Raw genomic sequence first — 22,171 nt, forward strand, 5'->3', positions numbered from 1 at the left:
TAGTCACTATTCTAGCGTCCATAATACATAGTCGTATTGATGTTATTTTGGTCTCTCATTCCCTTCTTGATCTTAGTCCTACATGCTCAGTTGACTCTATAATATGGTCAGACCACGCTTCTGTGTTGGGTGCAATAAGACCCTATCCTCAGAAGACGAAGACATTCTCTTGGCAATTTAATGATCACTTATTAAAAGATGTTTTATGTCTGGATGAGAACAAGGTGGCTATAGAGAGTTTTAAGACAGGCAACTCAATTGACCATAATAATGCCCCACTCATGTGGGAGGGGTTGAAATGTGACCTACGACGAATATTTATGTCTCATGGGGCCAGACTTAAGAGGCAAAATGCTCTTAAACTTGAAACCCTGCTATCTACCCTGGCCTCCCTTGAATCTGCAAACAAAGCTCAGAAGACTGATGCTCTTCGATTAGGCAACAAATTCAGCAAATTTCAGAAAAAAGGGATCGCCTGAGGTATGGCTTCTTCGAATATGGTAACAAGTGCGGAAGTGGCTATCTAGGGCCTTACACCCTAGACTACTGTCCTCATGGGTTATGTCTATCAACTCTCCCACCAAGGGTACACTGTTCAACCCCTCTGGAATCCTGGAGGAATTTAGGGAATTCTATGAATCTCTTTATAACATACCAATGCATGTGGATGCAAACAAGAAAGAGGCCATAGCTGCTTATCTGTCTAAGTACGCCCCTAAGCGCATATCACAGACGTTGGCCCAGGGTTTGGAGGACGAGTTTTCATCAGAGGAACTTGCCCAGGTGATTAAAGTACTGAAAGTGGGCAAGAGCCCGGGCCTCGATTCTTCTCCTCGCGCTTTTACAAAGTAATGAAAAGGGACATAATTAGAGATGAGCGAGCACTAAAATGCTTGGGTACTCGTTATTCGAGACGAACTTTTCCCGATGTTCGAGTGCTCGTCTCGAATAACGAGCCCCATTGAAGTCAATGGGAGACTAGAGCATTTTTCAAGGGGACCAAGGATCTGCACAGGGAAGCTTGGCCAAGCACCTGGGAACCTCAGAAAAGGATGGAAATACCATGGAAATGGACAGGAAACAGCAGGGGCAGCATGCATGGATGCCTGTGAGGCTGCTTAATCGCACCATTATGCCAAAATTATGGGCAACAGCATGGCAATGACAGAGTGACCGAATGAGGCTAGATAGCATCTAAAACATCCAATAATTGACCCTGACACTATAGGGGACGGCACGCAGAGGCAGCAGCAGCAGGCTAGAGAGTATCATGGCGACATACCCTAAATGGACTCAGGCTTCAAACCAATGGGTGGCAGAGATGAACGAAAGGAGGTGAGCAAGAAGTGCTGAAATGATTTCCTATGTGAACAAAAGGTTGACGGTATATTTAGTCGATAACACAGCATGGTGGCGACATAGTGACCAAGTTCCATAACGTATCTGGTGAAACACCCGAAAAATGAGCCTGACACAGCTCTTTTGATAAGGGGACGACATGTGGAGGCAGACATGGAGACGACTTCCATGATTAAGAGCGACAGTATGGGGCATTCATATTGCGCTGCTATGATTGCAACTTCAGGTCTCCAGCATGGCGACGACAGATGGGCCGAGTTCCACTATGTATCTGGCGAAACACCTGAAAATTCTGCCTGACACAGCTCGTTTGATAAGGGGATGATGTGCTGCATATCATCTCATGCTCCAGCGTCTGGGGTATAGAGAGTTGAAATGAGACATTGGTGGACGCTGTGGAGGATCGTGGAGGCAAAATGGACAGGAAACAGCAGGAGCAGCATGCATGGATGCACCTGAGGCTGCCTAATCTTGGGATGGAGCTGGCGGTCCGCTGCCAGGCGAGCTTTCGCCTGTCCAAGCCCCTGTCTCTCGGCTCCTCCCCACCCAAAATGGGCCTGGGGGCCAGAAGTGTTTACTTTGATTATAATTTTCAAAGCAGGCGGGGTCGTTTGAAAATTTCACCTAGGAATAATGGAATAGCATAGTGGTTCTATTTTTAATTGTTTTTACGGAAATGGTTCCATGATTAACCCCTTAACGACTTGGCCTTTTTTAGTTTTTTCACTTCTATTTTTCACTCACCAACTTCAAAAATCTATAACTTTTTTATTTTTCCACAAAAAGAGCTGTGTTATGGCTTATTTTCTGCGTAACAAATTGCACTTCATAGTGACAGTATTTAATTTTCTATGGCGTGTACTGGGAAGCGGGAAAAAAATTCGAAATGCAGTGAAAATGGTGAAAAACCACATTTGTGACGTTTTCTTATGGGCTTGGATTTTACAGCTTTCACTCTGCGTCCCAAATGACATGTCTACTTTATTCTTTGGGTCGGTACGATCATGTGGATACCAAATTTGTATAGGTTGTATAATGTTTTCATACATTTAAAAAAATTAAAACCTCCAGTACAAAATATTTTTTTTTTATTTTGCCATCTTCTGGGGCCAATAACTTTTCTATACTTTAGTGTATGGAGCTGTGGATAGTGTCATTTTTTGCGAATTTTGATGGCGTTTTCATTATTATAATTTTTGGGACTGTGCGACCTTTTGATCACTTTTTGTAAATTTTTTTATATTTTTCAAAATGGCAAAAAAATGCCATTTTCGACTTTGGACGCTATTTTAAACGTAGTGAAAAAACATTATCATATTTTAATAGATCGGGCATTTTCAGACGCGGCGATAGCTAATGTGTTTATGATTTTTACTTTTTATTTATTTTTATATCAGTTCTAGGGAAAGGGGGGTGATTTGAATTTTTAGGTTTTTTTATTATAATTTTTTTTTTTTTTTTAACTTTTTTTTATTTTTACTTTTACTATTTTTCAGACTCCCTAGGGTACTCTAACCCTAGGTAGTCTGATCGATCCTATCATATACTGCCATACTACAGTATGGCAGTATATGTGGATTTTACTCCCCATGCATTACAATGTGCAATTAGCACATTGTAATGCATGGGTTAAAACGAAGTAGCCTCGGGTATTCGGAACACCCGAGGTTACCATGGCGATGGATCGCCACTCCCCGTGACGTCATCAGCTGCCGCCGGCAGCTAGCACCGATCGCGGGTGTTACCGGTAAGCCTTTGATGCAATATGCAGCAAAGACTTACCGGCTATGGAGAGGGCTCGGCCCGCTAGCCCTCTCCATGCATCGGGACCCGGCGCGCGTCGGGAAGTATGGGGCATCCATATTGCGCTGCTATGATTGCAACTTCAGGTCTCCAGCATGGCGGCGACAGATGGGCCGAGTTCCACTATGTATCTGGTGAAACACCTGAAAATTCTGCCTGACACAGCTCGTTTGATAAGGGGTCGATGTATGGAGGCAGTGAAGTAGTAGTAGATTAAAGGTGCTGCAGTTAAAACTATGTTAGTTGGATCTTGAGACGGAGCTGGCACTCCGCTGCCAGGCGAGCTTTCGCCAATCCAAGTCCCTGTCTCTAGGCTACTCCCCAAACAACACTTCTAAGAACCTTTTGTATAAGATCAAGTGTAATAGCGTTCTTATAAGTTTGGGTTATGGCGGGTGAGGGGAATGTAAACAGATGCGCAAGAAGCACTGAAATAATATCGGTAAATGATAAAAGTTTGCCATTATATTTTGTGGATTACACAGCAGGGTGACAACAAAGTTCACAAGTTTGATGTGGAGACCATGTATGGAGGCAGCTATATGGACGACTTTTGGAGGCAGCTATGGCGATGACGTGTGGAGGTAGCAATGGAGACAACGTGTGGAGCCTGCTAAAAAGACGACATGTGGAGGCTGCTATGGAGACAGTTTAATTTGGATAGTGCCTGTATGTGGCAGTCCAAAAAAGTTTTCAAACAAGGGGAGCAGGTAGGTGGTCCTCCAGAAAAATTACATAGATTGAGTGCCTGTATGTGGCAGTCCAAAAAAGTTTTCAAACAAGAGGAGCAGGTAGGTGGTCCTCCAGAAAAATTACATAGATTGAGTGCCTGTATGTGGCACTCCCAAAAATTGTTTAAAACAGAGGACCGGATAGGTGGCCCTCCAGAAAAATTAAATACATAGAGTACTATAGCCAGAGACAGTTGGCCCTGGCAAAAAATAGCCAGTTTCCTCTGCTTTAGTGTACAAAGAGGAGGAGAAGGAGGACAATGAGGAGGAGGAGTGCATACATTATTCAGGTTGAGCTTCTTTCACCTGGTGGAGAATGAAAATCCGGAGAAATACAGGCTTTATTCATCTTGATAAGCGTCAGCCTGTCAGCGCTGTCAGTCGACAGGCGTGTACGCTTATCGGTGATGATGCCACCAGCTGCACTGAAAACCCGCTCGGACAACACGCTAGCGGCAGGGCAGGCAAGAACCTCCAAGGCGTGCAGCGCCAGTTCGTGCCACATGTCCAGCTTTGAAACCCAGTAGTTGTAGGGAGCTGTGTGATCATTTAGGACGATGGTATGGTCTGCTACGTATTCCTTTACCATCTTTCTGTAAAGATCAGCCCTACTCTGCCGAGACTGGGGACAGGTGACAGTGTCTTGCTGGGGTGACATAAATCTGGCAAAGGCCTTGTAAAGCGTACCCCTGCCAGTGCTGGACAAGCTGCCTGCTCGCCTACTCTCCCTCGCTACTTGTCCCGCAGAAGTACGCCCTCTGCCGCTAGCGCTGTCAGAAGGGAAATACTGTTTCAGCTTGTGCACCAGGGCCTGCTGGTATTCATGCATTCTCACACTCCTTTCCTCTCCAGGGATGAGAGTGGAAAGATTTTGCTTGTACCGTGGGTCCAGGAGAGTGAATACCCAGTAATCGGTGCTGGAATAAATTCTTTGAACACGAGGGTTACGGGATAGGCAGCTTAGCATGAAATCTGCCATATGCGCCAGAGTCCCAACGCGCAAGAATTCACTCCCCTCACTGGCCTGACTGTCCATTTCCTCCTCCTCCAACTTCTCCAACTCCTCTTCTTCTGCCCATACACACTGAAGAGTGAAGGACTGAACAATGGTCCCCTCTTCTGTCTCGCCAACATTCTCCTCCTCTTCCTCCTCATCCTCCTCCACCTCCTCCGATATGCGCTGAGAAACAGACCTAAGGGTGCTTTGGCTATCAACAAGGGAATCTTCTTCCCCCGTCTCTTGTGACGAGCGCAAAGCTTCCGACTTCATGCTGACCAGAGAGTTTTTCAACAGGCCAAGCAGCGGGATGGTGAGGCTGATGATGGCGGCATCGCCACTGACCATCTGTGTTGACTCCTCAAAGTTACTCAGCACCTGACAGATATCAGACATCCACGTCCACTCCTCATTGTAGACTTGAGGAATCTGACTGACCTGACTACCAGTTCTGGTGGAAGTTGACATCTGGCAGTCTACAATCTCTCTGCGCTGCTGGTAAACTCTGGATAACATGGTCAATGTTGAATTCCACCTCGTGGGCACGTCGCACAACAGTCGGTGAGCGGGCAGTTGTAGGCGGCGCTGCGCTGCCCTGAGAGTTGCAGCATCTGTGCTGGACTTCCTGAAATGCGCACAGATGCGGCGCACCTTCGTGAGCAAATCAGACAGATTGTGGTATGTCTTGAGGAAATGCTGAACTATGAGATTTAAGTCTGCCGAGTTGCAGAGCCGCCACCAGGTTACGGCCGTTGTCACACACAACCATGCCTGTGTCTAGAGCTACCGACTGATGGCGCCATGCCCACGGATAGTAATTCAGAGGAGGAGGTGGAGGAGGGGTGGGAGGAGGAGGAGGCATAGTAGGCCTTTGAGACCTGGACCGAGGTAGGCCCCGCAATCCTCGGCGTCGGCAGTATATGACCAGCCCCAGGGGCAGACTCGGTCCCAGCCTCCACCAAGTAAACCCAATGTGCCGTCAGCGATATATAGTGGCCCTGCCCGGCAGCACTCATCCACGTGTCCGTGGTCAGGTGGACCCTGTCAGAAACGGCGTTGGTCAGGGCACGGATGATGTTCTCTGACACGTGCTTGTGCAGGGCTGGGATGGCACATCGGGAAAAGTAGTGTCGGCTGGGGACCGAATACCGAGGGGCGGCCGCCGCCATGAGGTTTCGAAAGGCCTCGGTCTCTACCAGCCTATAGGGCAGCATCTCCAGGCTAAGCAACTTGGAGATGTGGACGTTGAGGGCTTGGGCGTGTGGGTGGGTGGGTTGCACTATACCTCCTTTTGCGCTCCAGCGTCTGGGGTATGGAGAGCTGAACGCTGGTGGATGCTGTGGAGGATCGTGGAGGCGAAGATGGGGTTTTCGCACGGGAGGTGTTTGGGCCGGGGTCCTGGGCCGGGGGCTGACTAGCAGATGACACAGGGGAAGGAGCAGTGGTGTGCCCGGCCGGAGGTGAACGGGCTTGGTGCCATTGAGTGGGGTGTTTAGTATTCATATGCCTGCGCATACTGGTGGTAGTTAAGCTAGTAGTGGTAGGACCCCTGCTGATCCTGGTTTGGCACAGGTTGCACACCACAGTCCGTCGGTCATCCGGTGTTTCTTTAAAGAACCTCCAGACTTCTGAAAATCTAGCCCTCGCCACGGGAGCTTGACTACGGGCAACATTTGGCGCTGATGCACCAGCTCTGGCCTTGCCTCTCCGTCTGGCCCCACCACTGCCTCTTCCAACCTGTTCTGCTATAGGAATCGCCTCCGTCTCAGAAGCACTGTTTTCACCCGGCCTATCAACCCAGCTTGGGTCTGTCACCTCATCATCCTCCGATTCCTCAGTCTGCTCCCCCCTCGGACTTCCTGCCCTGACACCACTGTCTGACAATCGTGTCTCCTCATTGTCCGACACCTCTTTACACACTTCTTCCACTACGTCAATAATGTCTTCATCACCCACAGACTGCGACCGGGGGAAAACCTGGGCATCGGAAAATAGCTCAGCAGCAGCCGGACAAGTGGTTTGTGACTGTGGGAAGGGTCCAGAAAACAGTTCCTCACAGTATGCCGGTTCAAATGCCAAATTTTGGTGGGAGGGGGCAGACTGGGGGAAGGAAGCTGAGGTGACATGGGTGGACTGCGTGGAAGACTGACTGGTGGACAAATGGCTAGAAGCATTGTCCGCAATCCACGACATCACCTCTTCGCACTGTTCTTGCCTCAACAGTGCTCTACCACGAGTCCCAGTAACTTGAGACATGATGAACCTAGGGAGTGTAGCTCTGCAGCGTTCCCCTGCTCCCCCATCAGCAGGTGGTGTCTCAACCCGCCCAGGACCACGGCCTCTGACCCCTGCAGTAGTTGGATGCCCACGTCCTCGTCCTCTACCCCTAGCCCTCGGGTTAAACATTTTCCAAATCAAAGTGTAGACTTTTATTTTCATTTTTTTTGTGTTTATTTTTTTTTATTTATTTTTTTTTTTTTAACAAAACGATGCTATTCTATTGCTATGGCTAGTTTCTAACCTACACTGACAGCACACAACTGGATTTTGTGCTGTGCCTGATGACTTTGAGCTATAAAATGAAATAAAGGTAAAAAAAAAATAAATCAGCAGACTCTGCCTAATTCTAATCAAACCCCTAATAAATTGTCCCACTTCGGTGTTTATGGTGGATATGCATGTCACTAAGAGCTAAACACAACGGTCGCAGGTCTCCCAGCAAATTCCTCACAATATGGTACTAGCTGCACTACTAATGCCAGCAAGCCCAGCCACAAGCAAACAAAAAAAAGGAAAATATAACGCTATTGTAGGCCTAAGTAAGCCGTTGGGGTTCTCCTATGGCTATTTTGTAGCCTACACTGAAAGCACACTGCTTTGCAAGATGAGTTTGAGCTATAAAATGAAATAAAGGTAAAAAAAATATATAAATCAGCAGACTCTGCCTAATTCTAATCAAACCCCTAATAAATTGTCCCACTTTGGTGTTTGAGGTGGATATGCGTGTCACTAAGAGCTAAACACAACGGTAGCAAGTCTCCCTGCAAATTACTTACAATATGGTACTAGCTGCACTACTAATGCCAGCAAGCCCAGCCACAAGCAAACAAAAAAAAAGGAAAATATAACGCTATTGTAGGCCTAAGTAAGCCGTTGGTGTTCTCCTATGGCTATTTTCTAGCCTACACTGAAAGCACACTGCTTTGCAAGATGAATTTGAGCTATAAAAAGAAATAAAGGTAAAAAAAAAAATCAGCAGACTCTGCCTAATTCTAATCAAACCCCTAATAAATTGTCCCACTTCGGTGTTTAAGGTGGATATGTGTGTCACTAAGAGCTAAACACAACGGTCGCAGGTCTCCCAGCAAATTCCTCACAATATGGTACTAGCTGCACTACTAATGCCAGCAAGCCCAGCCACAACCAAACAAAAAAAAGGAAAATATAACGCTATTGTAGGCCTAAGTAAGCCGTTGGGGTTCTCCTATGGCTATTTTGTAGCCTACAATGAAAGCACACTGCTTTGCAAGATGAGTTTGAGCTATAAAATGAAATAAAGGTAAAAAAAAAAAAAAATCAGCAGACTCTGCCTAATTCTAATCAAACCCCTAATACAGGCGGTCCCCTACTTAAGGACACCCGACTTACAGACGACCTATAGTTACAGACGGACCCCTCTGCCCACTGTGACCTCTGGTGAAGCTCTCTGGATGCTTTAATATTGTTCCAGACTGCAATGTACAGCTATAAGGTGTCTGTAATGAAGCTTTATTGATAATCCTTGGTACAATTACAGCAAAAATTTTGAAACTCCAATTGTCACTGGGGCAAAATAAAAAAATTTGTCTAGAACTTGAATTATAAAATATACAGTTTCGACTTACATACAAATTCAACTTAAGAACAAACCTCCGGACCCTATCTTGTATGTAACCCGGGGACTGCCTGTAAATTGTCCCACTTTGGTGTTTGAGGTGGATATGCGTGTCACTAAGAGCTAAACACAACGGTCGCAGGTCTCCCAGCAAATTCCTCACAATATGGTACTAGCTGCACTACCAATGTCAGCAAGCTCAGCCACAAGCAAACAAAAAAAAGGAAAATATAACGCTATTGTAGGCCTAAGTAAGCCGTTGGGGTTCTCCTATGGCTATTTTGTAGCCTACACTGAAAGCACACTGCTTTGCAAGATGAGTTTGAGCTATAAAATGAAATAAAGGTAAAAAAAAAAAAAAAATCTGCAGACTCTGCCTAATTCTAATCAAACCCCTAATAAATTGTCCCACTTTGGTGTTTGAGGTGGATATGTGTGTCACTAAGAGCTAAACACAACGGTAGCAAGTCCCCCTGCAAATTTCTCATAATATGGTACTAGCTGCACTACTAGTGCCAGCAAGCCCAGCCACAAGCAAATTAAAAAAAAAAAAATGTATAAAGTTATTGTAGCCCTAAGAAGGGCTGTTGGGTTCTTGTAGAATCACTCCTGCCTAACACTATTCTAATAGAACACCCTAACGCTTTCCCTGACCAGCAGCAGCTCTCTCCCTAGCGGCATCCAGACACAGAATGATCCGAGCAGCGCGGGCAGCGGCTAGTCTATTCCAGGGTCACCTGATCTGGCCAGCCAACCACTGCTATCGACGTGTAAGGGTACCGCATCATGCTGGGTGGAGTGCAGAGTCTCCTGGCTTGTGATTGGTTCTGTTTCTGGCCGCCAAAAAGCAAAACGGCGGGAGATGCCATTTTCTCGAGCGGGTGAAGTATTCGTCCGAGCAACGAGCAGTTTCGAGTACGCTAATGCTCGAACGAGCATCAAGCTCGGACGAGTATGTTCGTTCATCTCTAGACATAATGGAACCCCTTCTAGCTTCTTACAACACGATATCGAGAGGGGCCACTTTCCCCAAGCAATCTCTAATGGCACATATATCTGTGATTCCAAAACCCGGAAAAGATACCACCCACTGCGCTAACCTTAGACCCATTTCCCTTATAAACACAGACATAAAAATATACTCTAAGTTGCTGGCTCAGCGTCTGCAAACATTGATCCCTAGCCTCATACATAAAGAACAGGTAGGTTTTGTCCCGAGTAGGGAAGCCAGGGACAATACAATCAAAACTGTATCCCTGATGCACGCTTGCAGGCAAAAGATCCCTATGTGAGTTGGAGTTTCATGGAGCAGACGCTTAGACAGATAGGCCTAGGTCCCTTCATGCTAGTGCATATAATGGCCCTTACTGCCCCGTTTGCTATAAGTAATGGAACTTGTCAGGGGGGCCCCCTATCACCATTGCTCTACATATTAGTGATGGCATCGCTGGCAAATGCCATTAGAGCCAATGATTCCATTAAGGGCTTGCTTCTCGGCGGTTCCATCATAAAATGGCCATTTTTGCAGACGACTTATTATTATTTATTACACAACCACGCACGACACTCCCTTCAGTAATGACAGAGTTCAAACACATTCACTGGAAGGGTGATTCCCTGTAGACATGAGAAGTAGCAAATGGTTTATGGCTAGTCAATTGAGCAGTTTCTTACAGTCTCTGGGCCCCATACAATCCCTCACTCGGGAACTAACATATATAGAACAAATATTCACGAGCAAAGACGATCCTAGACATATGATATCTGCGGTCTACGGGTGGTTGCTGAGGGAGAGGACTAAGAAAGCGCCAGTTTCCTACAGACAGGCTTGGGAGAAGGCGTTGAGTAAAATATTTGATGAAAAGGAATGGGATAAGGTGGCTGTCCTGACCCATAAACTCTCTGTCTCGTCCCAGATACAGGAGACAAACTTTAAAATCATGGCCAGGTGCTACCGAACCCCAGCAAAGCTGCATAAGATGTTCCCAACGGTGTCTGGCGTTTGCTGGAGATGTAATAGGGAGCATGGTTCCATGCTGCTCCTGTGGGAAGTGGTTTTTGCACTTTACAATAAATTATGGTCGGACACGGTTACACCACTACCAGAGATTGGGCTATTGTCTATGATCCCTGGCTCTATTTCTGCAATTAAAAAAGGGACACTGCATTTCCGCCACCCGCCAGATTATTCCCAGTCAAGTGTATGTCCATCAAGGGCCCAACGGGCAGAAGCCTTGAATCACATTATGAGAATGGAGGAGATGAGAGCCGTAGCGGAATCCCATGTGGATAGGTACACCAAAGTTGGATCCCCGTGGATCGATTTCCATAGCTCGAAGGAATTTGCTGCCTGGATCAGGTAATGGGGCAATCCGTGGATCACCTATCATGTATTTATCAGCTGCAAATAAGTAGTGGATGACATGGAACGAGCTTGGGGTTTTTCATACTCTTTCCCCCTCTTTCCTTGTGTGCTCCTTCCCGCCCCCTTCTCTTCCAATCCCTCTGTATCCCCATATGTGCTTTCCTTCGTCTTTCCATGTTGTGTATGTCTAATGGGAATAATGTTATTACTACTTATCTAATAGTGATATAAATAGTTTTCAAATTATATCCATGTATTCCACAATGAATTTGATCACATGACAATGTCACATGATTGTAAGAGACTTGTATATAAGAATGAACTTGTATCCTTGGCACTTGGCTTGAGAAAGGATTCTGAAGAGGATCCGAAACGTAGCACTTGGGTGAATAAAGTACCCACTCTTTTTTACATTGTGGTGTGCAGCCTATTTTTTACTTTTATGTATTAAGAGGTGGAGAGTCAAACCACTGAGAAGGGCGAGCACCCAAACTAAACTTCTTAAAGTGGTGCAGCTGTGAACTTGATTAATGTATGGCTATTTTTGACTTACAGCGTGCACACTAAGAAAATAATTTTTTGTACCATGACTACAACTGTGGAATCCACGGGTGCTTGTTCACTGGAATTTAACGGAGGAGGAAACCAGAAGTCTATTGAATGGATTGGGAGAGGAAGCCATGTTCTTAAAGACGCCATCCATCTCTGATATTAAGAGAAAACGCGAAGGACTGGCAAGGAGTAGATTGATACTACAACTACATCTAACAACCCTGGCGGAATACTACAGAGCAAAGAGAATATTAAGAGGTATGAGAACAAACCTTAGACCAAATCTATTTAGTCAGAATGACTCTTTCGGTGATAAGCTAAAGCAATTGTCAAATAGATATTCTTTGGATGTCATCTTATTAAATATAGACTATCTGAAACAGGAGGTGGCCAATGTGGACGATCAACTGAGAGACACTGATGAAAGGTTAAAGGCTTTGATACCTGGACAGGACTTTGAGAAATTCCTGGACAGTGTAAATAATGGTGTGAGTAAATTAAAATCAGAGCAGGAGGATATAAAACGAAAGAAATGGCACTGTGATGCAGATGACTATGAGAAGGGGAAAGTGTATGATTGGCATGAACTCAGAAACCAAGGATATAGTCAAAGTATGGAGAATAAGAAAAAAATTTATAAAAAATCTTTTGATACCCTTTTGGAGGACTCTTCTTTTTTAGCGGACACCCCAGGTGCATCTACACCGGTAAGAAACACACCAGAAGAGGGGGCAGGAGATACCGGAGGACAACAAATGCAGAAGAACAGCAGGAACCAACCCCCAGTGACCAGAGGCACTCTCTACAAGAAAAGGACTTAGAAAAAGGACTGGTGGTAAATATATCAAAGTAAAGTATTAACAACTACCCAAATGTCATTAATTGAGAAGGGGTTGTCATTTTGCCCGACAGCACAGACTGACTGGTTTGAACTTGAAATTGATTTATTTGTTTTTTTTTAGAAGTATAAGGTTAAAGTGTTGGTTTAACAGTAAAACATGTATGACTAAACAGAAAACCACAGAATTGTGTCTGAGGGATTTTGAACTAAGAAATAAGAGTAATTTTTCACCTGATTTAGAATCACCAGCTATTGATGCATTTGTCTCTGGGGTATTGAATGATGTGGAAACTCTAAGAGGTCAAAACTGTAGTGATAGACCTAGGAGATCGAATATTACAAAAGCAGAAATGAAAGCATTGCATGACTTGATGGAGGACAAGTCGTTAACAATAAAGCCAGCTGACAAGGGCGGAGCAGTTGTGATAATGGACACAAGAAAGTACATAGCAGAAATAGAGCGACAGGTATCAGATGTGAAAGTATACAGGAGATTGAATAGGGATCCGAAATTTGAGATCGCCAAAAAAATCAAGGACATCACAACAGGAGCGATAAATGGTGGAATCATAGATGAAGATTTACAAAAATATCTGATAGTACTGCACCCTAGAACACCTGTGATATATGTAATGCCAAAAATTCATAAATCCCTGAGTGACCCACCGGGACGCCCAATAATATCTGGGGTGGACTCGATATTTGGAAATATTGCAATTTTTTTGGATAGAATGTTGAGGGAATATGCCATAGGGGCTTCCTCATATGTCAGAGATACATCTGACTTCCTAAACAAACTAAAGAGGGTCCAGTTACCGAGGGATGAGGAGATCTGGCTGGTCTCCTTTGATGTGACCAGCTTATACACATCGATCGAACATGACAGGGGGTTAGAAGCAGTTAGAGTTATGCTGGATGATTCCACATACACTGTACATTGTAAGGAGTTTGTGATGGAGTTACTTGAACTAATCCTAAAATACAACTACTTTTTGTTTCGGGATGAGTACCTGTTGCAAATACAAGGCACGGCCATGGGGTCACATGTGGCCCCAACGTATGCGAACATTTATATGAGGTTTCTTGAGGAGCGCATGGTCTGTGTATCTCCCCACTTCAGCCAAGTGCTGGAGTGGTGGAGGTACATAGCTGATGTGTTCGTGATATTGAAAGGGGGGGGGGGGGGAGACATTGGAAGTGTTTTTTGAAGAGCTTAACCAGATGGACCCCACGGTGAAATTCACAATGGTGAGCTTAAAAGTGAAATGAAGTTTCTAGACACACTTGTGACTTTAAAAGAAGTGGGATTTGAAACACATCTTTACCAAAAACCAACAGACAAAAACAACCTATTGGACTTTCGCAGCGCACACCCGCGCAGTATGGTGCGAAGTTTACCCAAAAGTCAACTGATGCGGGTTAAAAGAATAGTCAGCAACGAGACAGAGAGGGAAGTGGCATTACAAAATATGTGTAATAAATTTAAGAAAAGACATTACCCCATGGGCCTGTTAAAAATGCAAAAGGGGATTATGGACAAAATACCCAGGGTAGAGTTACTGGCGGAAAAAGGCATAAGGGGAGTGGAAACAAAAGAGAAGAGGATCCCACTGGTGAGCACATATAGTGAGAACAGTGTGAAGGTGGCCAAAATTATTAAAAAACACTGGCCGATACTAAAGAGTAATCACAAAGAGGTGTTGAAGTTTAAGGAACACCCAATATTCTCCTACCGGAGACCTAAAAATCTAAGAGATAGATTAGTACATGCGGATGTAGGCACAAAAAAGATAAAACAAAGCTACTTAACAACTGAAAGATGTGGCAGTTTTCCGTGCTTAAACTGCATTAATTGCAGCTACATGATGAAGGGCACCCATTTCATACATCCCAAAACAGGGGAACAGTTTGAGATAAAACACCGACTAACCTGTAACTCAGAGTATATAATATATGTTTTACAATGCCCATGTAAATTTATCTACGTAGGGGAAACAACACTGGAATCAAAAGTGAGGATTAATCAACATAGGTACACCATTAGGAAAGAAAAGAAGGACTTACCTGTGTCCAAACATTTTTTTGATGCTCAACAAAAAGATCTAAAATTTACATTGGTAAATCAGTTTCACGTAGAGGAGAAGATAGGCAGAAAGCCCTTTTGTTAAAAGAACTACAATGGATGAGGAAACTGAATGCTATGAAGCCATATGGGTTGAATGTTGAATATGCGCTTAACTTCGTTATCTGACACTATAAACTCTGTTACCAATGCCAAGTCATATACAGAATGGTTTGTAGCCGATGGATATGCAACTAAAATTTACTTGATTATAATTTCTATTTTATTTTTTTGTCTTTTAAAAAATACCCCATATGTGGGGATGCACAATGTGGTAAACTTTGTTTATTATTTATTCCAGACACAACATTGAAGATGTTTTTGTACACAAATGAAATTCACTTAGAGTACCGGCACAATGGCAACAAGATAGCGTCTCCTGTAACGGTGTCCTCCCATAAAGGATATGAAAACCTGTGTAGCCAGTTTAATCGGAAATATCTAAAATGTCTCCTGATGTGAACTTTTGTAGTTTAGAAATCCCCCCTATGGAGATTGCCCCCAAAGCATACCCAAAAGAGGACAAGGAACAGAACAGTGTCCGTGTAAGGAAAGTTGGTGTAGCACGTTTGACTGTTTTATACAGCTAAGCGGTGCTTGGAACAATCCTGAACATAAGGCTTTGGAGTTAGGGCATTATTGCCCACAAGCAACATGGCGGAATCTGTGGTTAGTCCTCATGATAGAAGGTGTCTACATACATGCGCCAAACTGTGTCGCACAGCAGGCATAGTAGGGGTGTGATGGGAATAGGGAGATTTGATTGGCTGGTTCTACCAGGAAGTGTTTCTATATTAGCAGACATGCATAGTCGGATTATTAGGACGCCGGGGAGCAGGATCTAAGAGCCGTGTAGTGTGTCAGGTACAATCCTTCACTTGCACTATATAAATGATGTTTTATGAATTTGATAAATGTCACTGCTGGAAAGTAAAACTGTATTTTTGAATGTACACATTATGATCACATGGAATTTCTATTGCTGTGTTGATATGTTGATATATGCATTTGATCACATGACAATGTCACATGATTGTAATAGACTTGTATATAAGAATGAACTTGTATCCTTGGCACTTGGCTTGAGAAAGGATTCTGAAGAGCATCCGAAACGTAGCACTTGGGTGAATAAAGTACCCACTCTTTTTTACATTGTGGTGTGCAGCCTATTTTTTACTTTTATGTATGAAGAGGTGGTGAGTCAAACCACTGAGAAGGGCGAGCACCCAAACTAAACTTCTTAAAGTGGTGCAGCTGTGAACTTGATTAATGTAATCCACAAGGAGATAGATTGCACATTGGCATTGATATTGTTTCGAACATAATGTGGATAGCTATGTTAATGCAGAAGTGATCTAGATGCTTTACATCTGCATTTGAATGTTCTAAAGTTTGTATACTGCTTTATTCTATTTTGACTCACTTATAATGCCTTGACTATTGTTACTTATTGGTTTCAATAAAAGTTTATTGAACATAAATTTGGCATCAACGTGTTTGCACCAAACCAAATAAAAAAGTAGACATATCATTTGGAGTGTACAGTAAAAGTTATAAAAGCTGAGCCCACAAGAAAGTGACGCAAATGCGTTTTTTGCAAATTTCGCCATATTTGGAACTTTTTTCTAGCTTCCCAGTAGATGGCATGGGATAATTAATAACATCACTGAGAAGTAAAATTTGTCATGCAGAAAATAAGTACTCACACAGCTCTGTAAACACAAAAAATAAAAACGTTATAGATGTTTGAAGGTGGGGAGCAAAAACTGAATGAAAAAACGCTGTAACACTAAGGTTAAAGTTAATGGTACATAAATTAATAATAATAATTCCTTTATTTATATAGCGCACACAGATTCTGCAGCGCTGCACAGAACATAAAAACGATAGAGAATAGTTAAGCACTAATCCACATTTACAGTACTTGGGAGAGAAGAATATAAATTAGTGAGTACGTTATACACTAATTGCTACAAATTTGGGGTCTCCGCCATTTCAGCTAATTAAAAAATAAGATTTAAACCCCTTATCACCGACACTAGTTTTCAGCTCAAATCTGACATGTCTCAAGATAATTGGTTATAACTTCGGAACGCCTTAGCATATCCCGGTGATTTTGAGAATGTTTTCTCGTGATACATTGTACTTCATGTTAGTTATAAAATTTAAGTGATACGTTTTGCGATTCGTTCTGAAAAAAAGTGAAAATTTAGCAAAAGTTTGTAAAAATTCTTCATTTTCCAAGTTTGAAATGTTCTGCTTTCTAGACAGGAAGTAAAACTACCCAAAAAGCTTGATAAATTACATTTACGGAATGTCTGCTTTATGTTGGGATGATATTTTATGCATCCTCTCACTTTTCTAGTATGTTATGAGGTGCAGAACTTTAGGTGCGATTTTTCTCATTTTCATGAAAATTACCAAAACTCACATTTTGAGGGAAAACTCAGCTTCCAAGTGACTTTGTAAGGCCTAAATAATAGTAAAACCCCATAAATTACCCCAATATAGAAACTTCACCCCTCAACGTATGTAAAACAACTTCTATTAAGTCCATTAACCCTTTAAGTGTTTCACATGGGTTAAAACAATATGGACCTGCGATTTAGAAACTATGGAATTTTTTTGGAAAATACATTCATTTAGGCCAAACTGACAGTTTCAGAATAAATTAAATGATGAAACGCACTGCAACATTTGATGCCCAATTCCTCCCGAGTGTACTGATACCACATAAATGGTGGTAAACTTCTGTACAGGCGCACGGCCAAGTATAGAAGGAATGGAGGCGCCATTCACTGCAGATTTGTATTGTCATATTGTACTACCTATACATTTTTATTTTTTTTGGTAATGCAAACATATGAGGGCTTATTTTTTACGGAATGAGATACAATGTATAGATAATTCATTTAGGGGGTCTATAGCTTATTCATGAGATTTTATTAACTATTTCAAGGGGGACACAAACAAAATCATCAATTTTTATTTTGGATTTTTAGTATTTTTTTCCCCCCGCTCACCGTAATGTAAAAATAATATTTTATCTTTATTCTCTGGTTCACTACGATTGCGGTGATACCTCATTTATATAGTTTTTCTTATTTTTGCTCAATTTTCCTGAGCAAAACCAATATTGGAGAATATTGCATTGTTTTTACTATTAACAACTTTTTAGGGCCATAACTTCTGTATTTTTCTGTTGTCAGACCTGGTTGAGGGCTTATTTTTTACGAAAAGAGTTGTTCTTTTCAGTCATATCATATTAGGGAACGTAGCATTTTTTTATCACTTTTTAGAACATTTTTTGTGATGGTGTTTGATGAAAAATTGTATATTACGGTCACCGAGCGGGTTCAATATTGATTTAGATTTATTGTACAGATTAATACGGACGCGGTGATACCAAATATGTACATTTTTCGTGTGTTTTTGTGTTTTATATACTGTATTTGCATTATATGTGTAACTGGGGAGATTATGGGACTTTATTTTATTTATTTATTTAATTATTATTATAAAATGATTTAATTTTTTTTTTTTTTACTTTCACATATTTTCCACCTTTTGGCTTGAACAAGTGATCATCCGATCACTTATTCAAGCCTCTACACTGCAATACACTTGTATTGAGGTGTATAGTGTAAGTAACTGAGCATGCCGCGCATGCTCAGTTACTTACAGCCAGGACCCGGCGAGAAGAGGAGCCGACAGTCTCGGGTCACTCGTCGGGACCCAGGGCAGCGGCAGGAGGGATCGGATCCCCCGGTAAGCACACCGGGGGGGGGGGGGGTCCGATCCACGGGGGACACACTTGCACGCCGCGGCGTGTAAGGGGTTAAACACCCGGGATCGGAGTTTTTCCGATCCCGGATGTTAGTGCCGGGCCTGGGCTGTGATATAACAGCCCGACACCGGCACTATACTGACCCGTTGTCCCGAAATTTTTTCTGACGCGGCGCCGTAGAAAGGCGTCGCGTCAGAAGAAGTACCCTTAATGACCGACGTAGAATCCCGATAGGGCGGTCATTAAGGGGTTAAATTGCAAGATTTTGCTATAACAAAATTATGTTTTTGGCAAAGATAACTACATGTGTGAAGTGGTGTACATACAGTTCTTGAAAAGATCAGACAGTACCATAACAGTCCTTACCCTGTTTTGCAAGCCTGCTATTTGCTTTCTTGTTTCAACATCTTTTCCTCCAGACTCTAGGAACTTTCTGTATGCTAGATCAAAGGCTTGACCAATTGTTAATGTTATCTCTTCAGCCTTAATAAGACAATAAAAAAAGATAAGTTTTGAACATTTCTTTGTAAAATAACTTATGCATTCCTTGAACAACTAAAATGTAAATAGTAACAGAAGTGTACTGCTGATATTGATAAGAGAATTGTGCTATTGAGGGCTTTGTATGCAATATTTGAAGGGGAAGTAACATCTTCTGTTAATATTTTCTCTCCCATTATGATCGACTTATGGTTTCAGCTTCAAAAACTGAATTCAAAAACTGAATATAGAAACACAGCCTAGAAGAACATTGCATGCTTCAGTGAGATGTCAATCATAATAGGAGAGAAAGTATAAATGACAAATGCTACTTCTCTAGCTACTTAGTTTGTAATTCACTCATAGTTTTGGCTCTTAAACTGTAAAAATCTTAATTTACATGCACCTTCATGATCCTTATTTACAAGGCTTAATTATAAGTGAGTGTTAACTTATTCCTGGTCTCTCTGCTCTGTGTGAACAAGCAACAGATCAGACACCACATAATCAAAAACTTGTATGTTATCCAATCACTTTTTTATGTCAGCCAGCTTCAGAAATGGAAGTGATCAGAGGATAGGATTAGAGATGAGCGAACATACTCAAATACTTCGCCCGCTCGAGAAAATGGCATCTCCCGCCGTTTTGCTTTTTGGCGGCCAGAAACAGAGCCAATCACAAGCCAGGAGACTCTGCACTCCACCCAGCATGACGTGGTACCCTTACACGTCGATAGCAGTGGTTGGCTGGCCAGATCAGGTGACCCTGGAATAGACTAGCCCCTGCCCGCGCTGCTCGGATCATTCTGTGTCTGGATGCCGCTAGGGAGAGAGCTGCTGCTGGTCAGGGAAAGCGTTAGGGTGTTCTATTAGAATAGTGTTAGGCAGGAGTGATTCTACAAGAACCCAACAGCCCTTCTTAGGGCTACAATAACGTTTTATTTTACTTTTTTTTGGTTTGCCTGTGGCTGGGCTTGCTGCCATTAGTAGTGCAGCTAGTACCATATTGTGAGTAATTTGCAGGGAGACTTGCTACCGTTGTGTTTAGCTCTTATTGACACACATATCCACCTTAAACACCGAAGTGGGACAATTTATTAGGGGTTTGATTAGAATTAGGCATAGTCTGCTGATTTTTTTTTTTTTACCTTTATTTCTTTTTATAGCTCAAATTCATCTTGCAAAGCAGTGTGCTTTCAGTGTAGGCTAGAAAATAGCCATAGGAGAACCCCAACGGCTTACTTAGGCCTACAATAGCGTTATATTTTCCTTTTTTTTTTGTTTGCTAGTGGCTGGGCTTGCTGGCATTAGTAGTGCAGCTAGTACCATATTGTAAGTAATTTGCAGGGAGACTTGCTACCGTTGTGTTTAGCTCTTAGTGACACACATATCCACCTCAAACACCGAAGTGGGACAATTTATTAGGGGTTTGATTAGAATTAGGCAGAGTCTGCTGATTTATTTTTTTTTACCTTTATTTCTTTTTATAACTCAAAGTCATCAGGCACAGCACAAAATCCAGTTGTGTGCTGTCAGTGTAGGTTAGAAACTAGCCATAGCAATAGGATAGCATCGTTTTGTTTAAAAAAAATAAAAATAAAAATAAACACACAAAAAAAAAATTAAGTTTACACTTTAATTTGGAAAATGTTTAACCCGAGGGCTAGGGGTAGAGGATGAGAGCATGGACGTGGGCGTCCAACTACTGCAGGGGTCAGAGGCCGTGGTCCTGGGCGGGGTGAGACACCACCTGCTGATGAGGGAGCAGTGGAACGCGCAGAGCTACACTCCCTAGGTTCATCATGTCTCAAGTTACTGGGACTCGTGGTAGAGCACTGTTGAGGCCAGAACAGTGCGCAGAGGTGATGTCGTGGATTGCGAACAATGCTTCTAGCCATTTGTCAACCAGTCAGTCTTCCACGCAGTCCACCCATGTCACCGAAATCAGCACTCTTCCACCTCAGCCTCCTTCCCCCCAGTCTGCCCCCTCCCAGCAAAATTTGGCATTTGAACTGGCATACTCTGAGGAACTGTTTTCTGGACCCTTCCCACAGTCACAAACAACTTGTCCGGTTGCTGCTGAGCTATTTTCCGATGCCCAGGTTTTCCACCGGTCGCAGTCTGTGGGTGATGATGACATTATTGACGTAGTGGAAGAAGTGTGTAAAGAGGTGTCGGAAGATGAGGAGACACGGTTCTCAGACAGTGGTGAAGTTGTTGTCAGGGCAGGAAGTCCGAGGGGGGAGCAGACTGAGGGATCGGAGGATGATGAGGTGACAGACCCAAGCTGGGTTGATAGACCGGGTGAACACAGTGCTTCTGAGACGGAGGCGAGTCTTATAGCAGAACAGGTTGGAAGAGGCAGTGGTGGGGCCAGACGGAGAGGCAGGGCCAGAGCTGGTGCATCAGCGCCAAATGTTTCACGTAGTCAAGCTCCCGTGGCGAGGGCTAGATTTTCAGAAGTCTGGAGGTTCTTTAAAGAAACACCAGATGACCGACAGACTGTGGTGTGCAACCTGTGCCAAACCAGGATCAGCAGGGGTTCTACAACTACTAGCTTAACTACCACCAGTATGCGCAGGCATATGAATGCTAAACACCCCACTCAATGGCACCAAGCCCGTTCACCTCCGGCCGGGCACACCCCTGCTCCTTCCCCTGTGTCATCTGCTAGTCAGCCCCCGGCCCAGGACCCCGGCCCAAACACCTCCCGTGCGAAAACCCCATCTTCACCTCCACGATCCTCCACAGCATCCACCAGCGTTCAGCTCTCCATACCCCAGACGATGGAGCGCAAAAGGAAGTATAGCGCAACCCACCCACACGCCCAAGCCCTCAACGTCCACATCTCCAAGTTGTTTAGCCTGGAGATGCTGCCCTATAGGCTGGTAGAGACCGAGGCCTTTCGAAAACCTCATGGCGGCGGCCGCCCCTCGGTATTCGGTCCCCAGCCGCCACTACTTTTCCCGACATGCCGTCCCAGCCCTGCACAAGCACGTGTCAGAGAACATCATCCGTGCCCTGACCAACGCCATATCTGACAAGGTCCACCTGACCACGGACACGTGGACGAGTTCTGCTGGGCAGGGCCACTATATATCGCTGACGGCACATTGGGTTAACTTGTTGGAGGCTGGGACCGAGTCTGACCCTGGGGCTGGTCATATACTGCCGAGGACTGCGGGGCCTACCTCGGTCCAGGTCTCAAAGGCCTACTATGCCTCCTCCTCCTCCCACCCCTCCTCCACCTCCTCTGAATTA

At 43.8% G+C, this 22,171-nt stretch overlaps 1 protein-coding gene across 17 annotated transcripts in view; it reads right to left on the reverse strand.

Annotated features, from left to right (window-relative positions):
• Nucleotides 1-22,171, reverse strand: part of GULP1 (GULP PTB domain containing engulfment adaptor 1) — a 657,395-nt gene that overhangs the window by 175,508 nt on the left and 459,716 nt on the right. For all 17 annotated transcript variants that reach the window (XM_072120987.1, XM_072120984.1, XM_072120982.1 and 14 more), the window contains one exon: nt 18,798-18,914. In XM_072120987.1, coding sequence (XP_071977088.1) covers nt 18,798-18,914 — 117 coding nt within the window. The remainder of the gene's footprint in view (nt 1-18,797; nt 18,915-22,171) is intronic.

This window comes from Engystomops pustulosus, chromosome 8 (assembly GCF_040894005.1).
Source record: "Engystomops pustulosus chromosome 8, aEngPut4.maternal, whole genome shotgun sequence".
Classification (NCBI taxonomy): domain Eukaryota; kingdom Metazoa; phylum Chordata; class Amphibia; order Anura; family Leptodactylidae; genus Engystomops; species Engystomops pustulosus.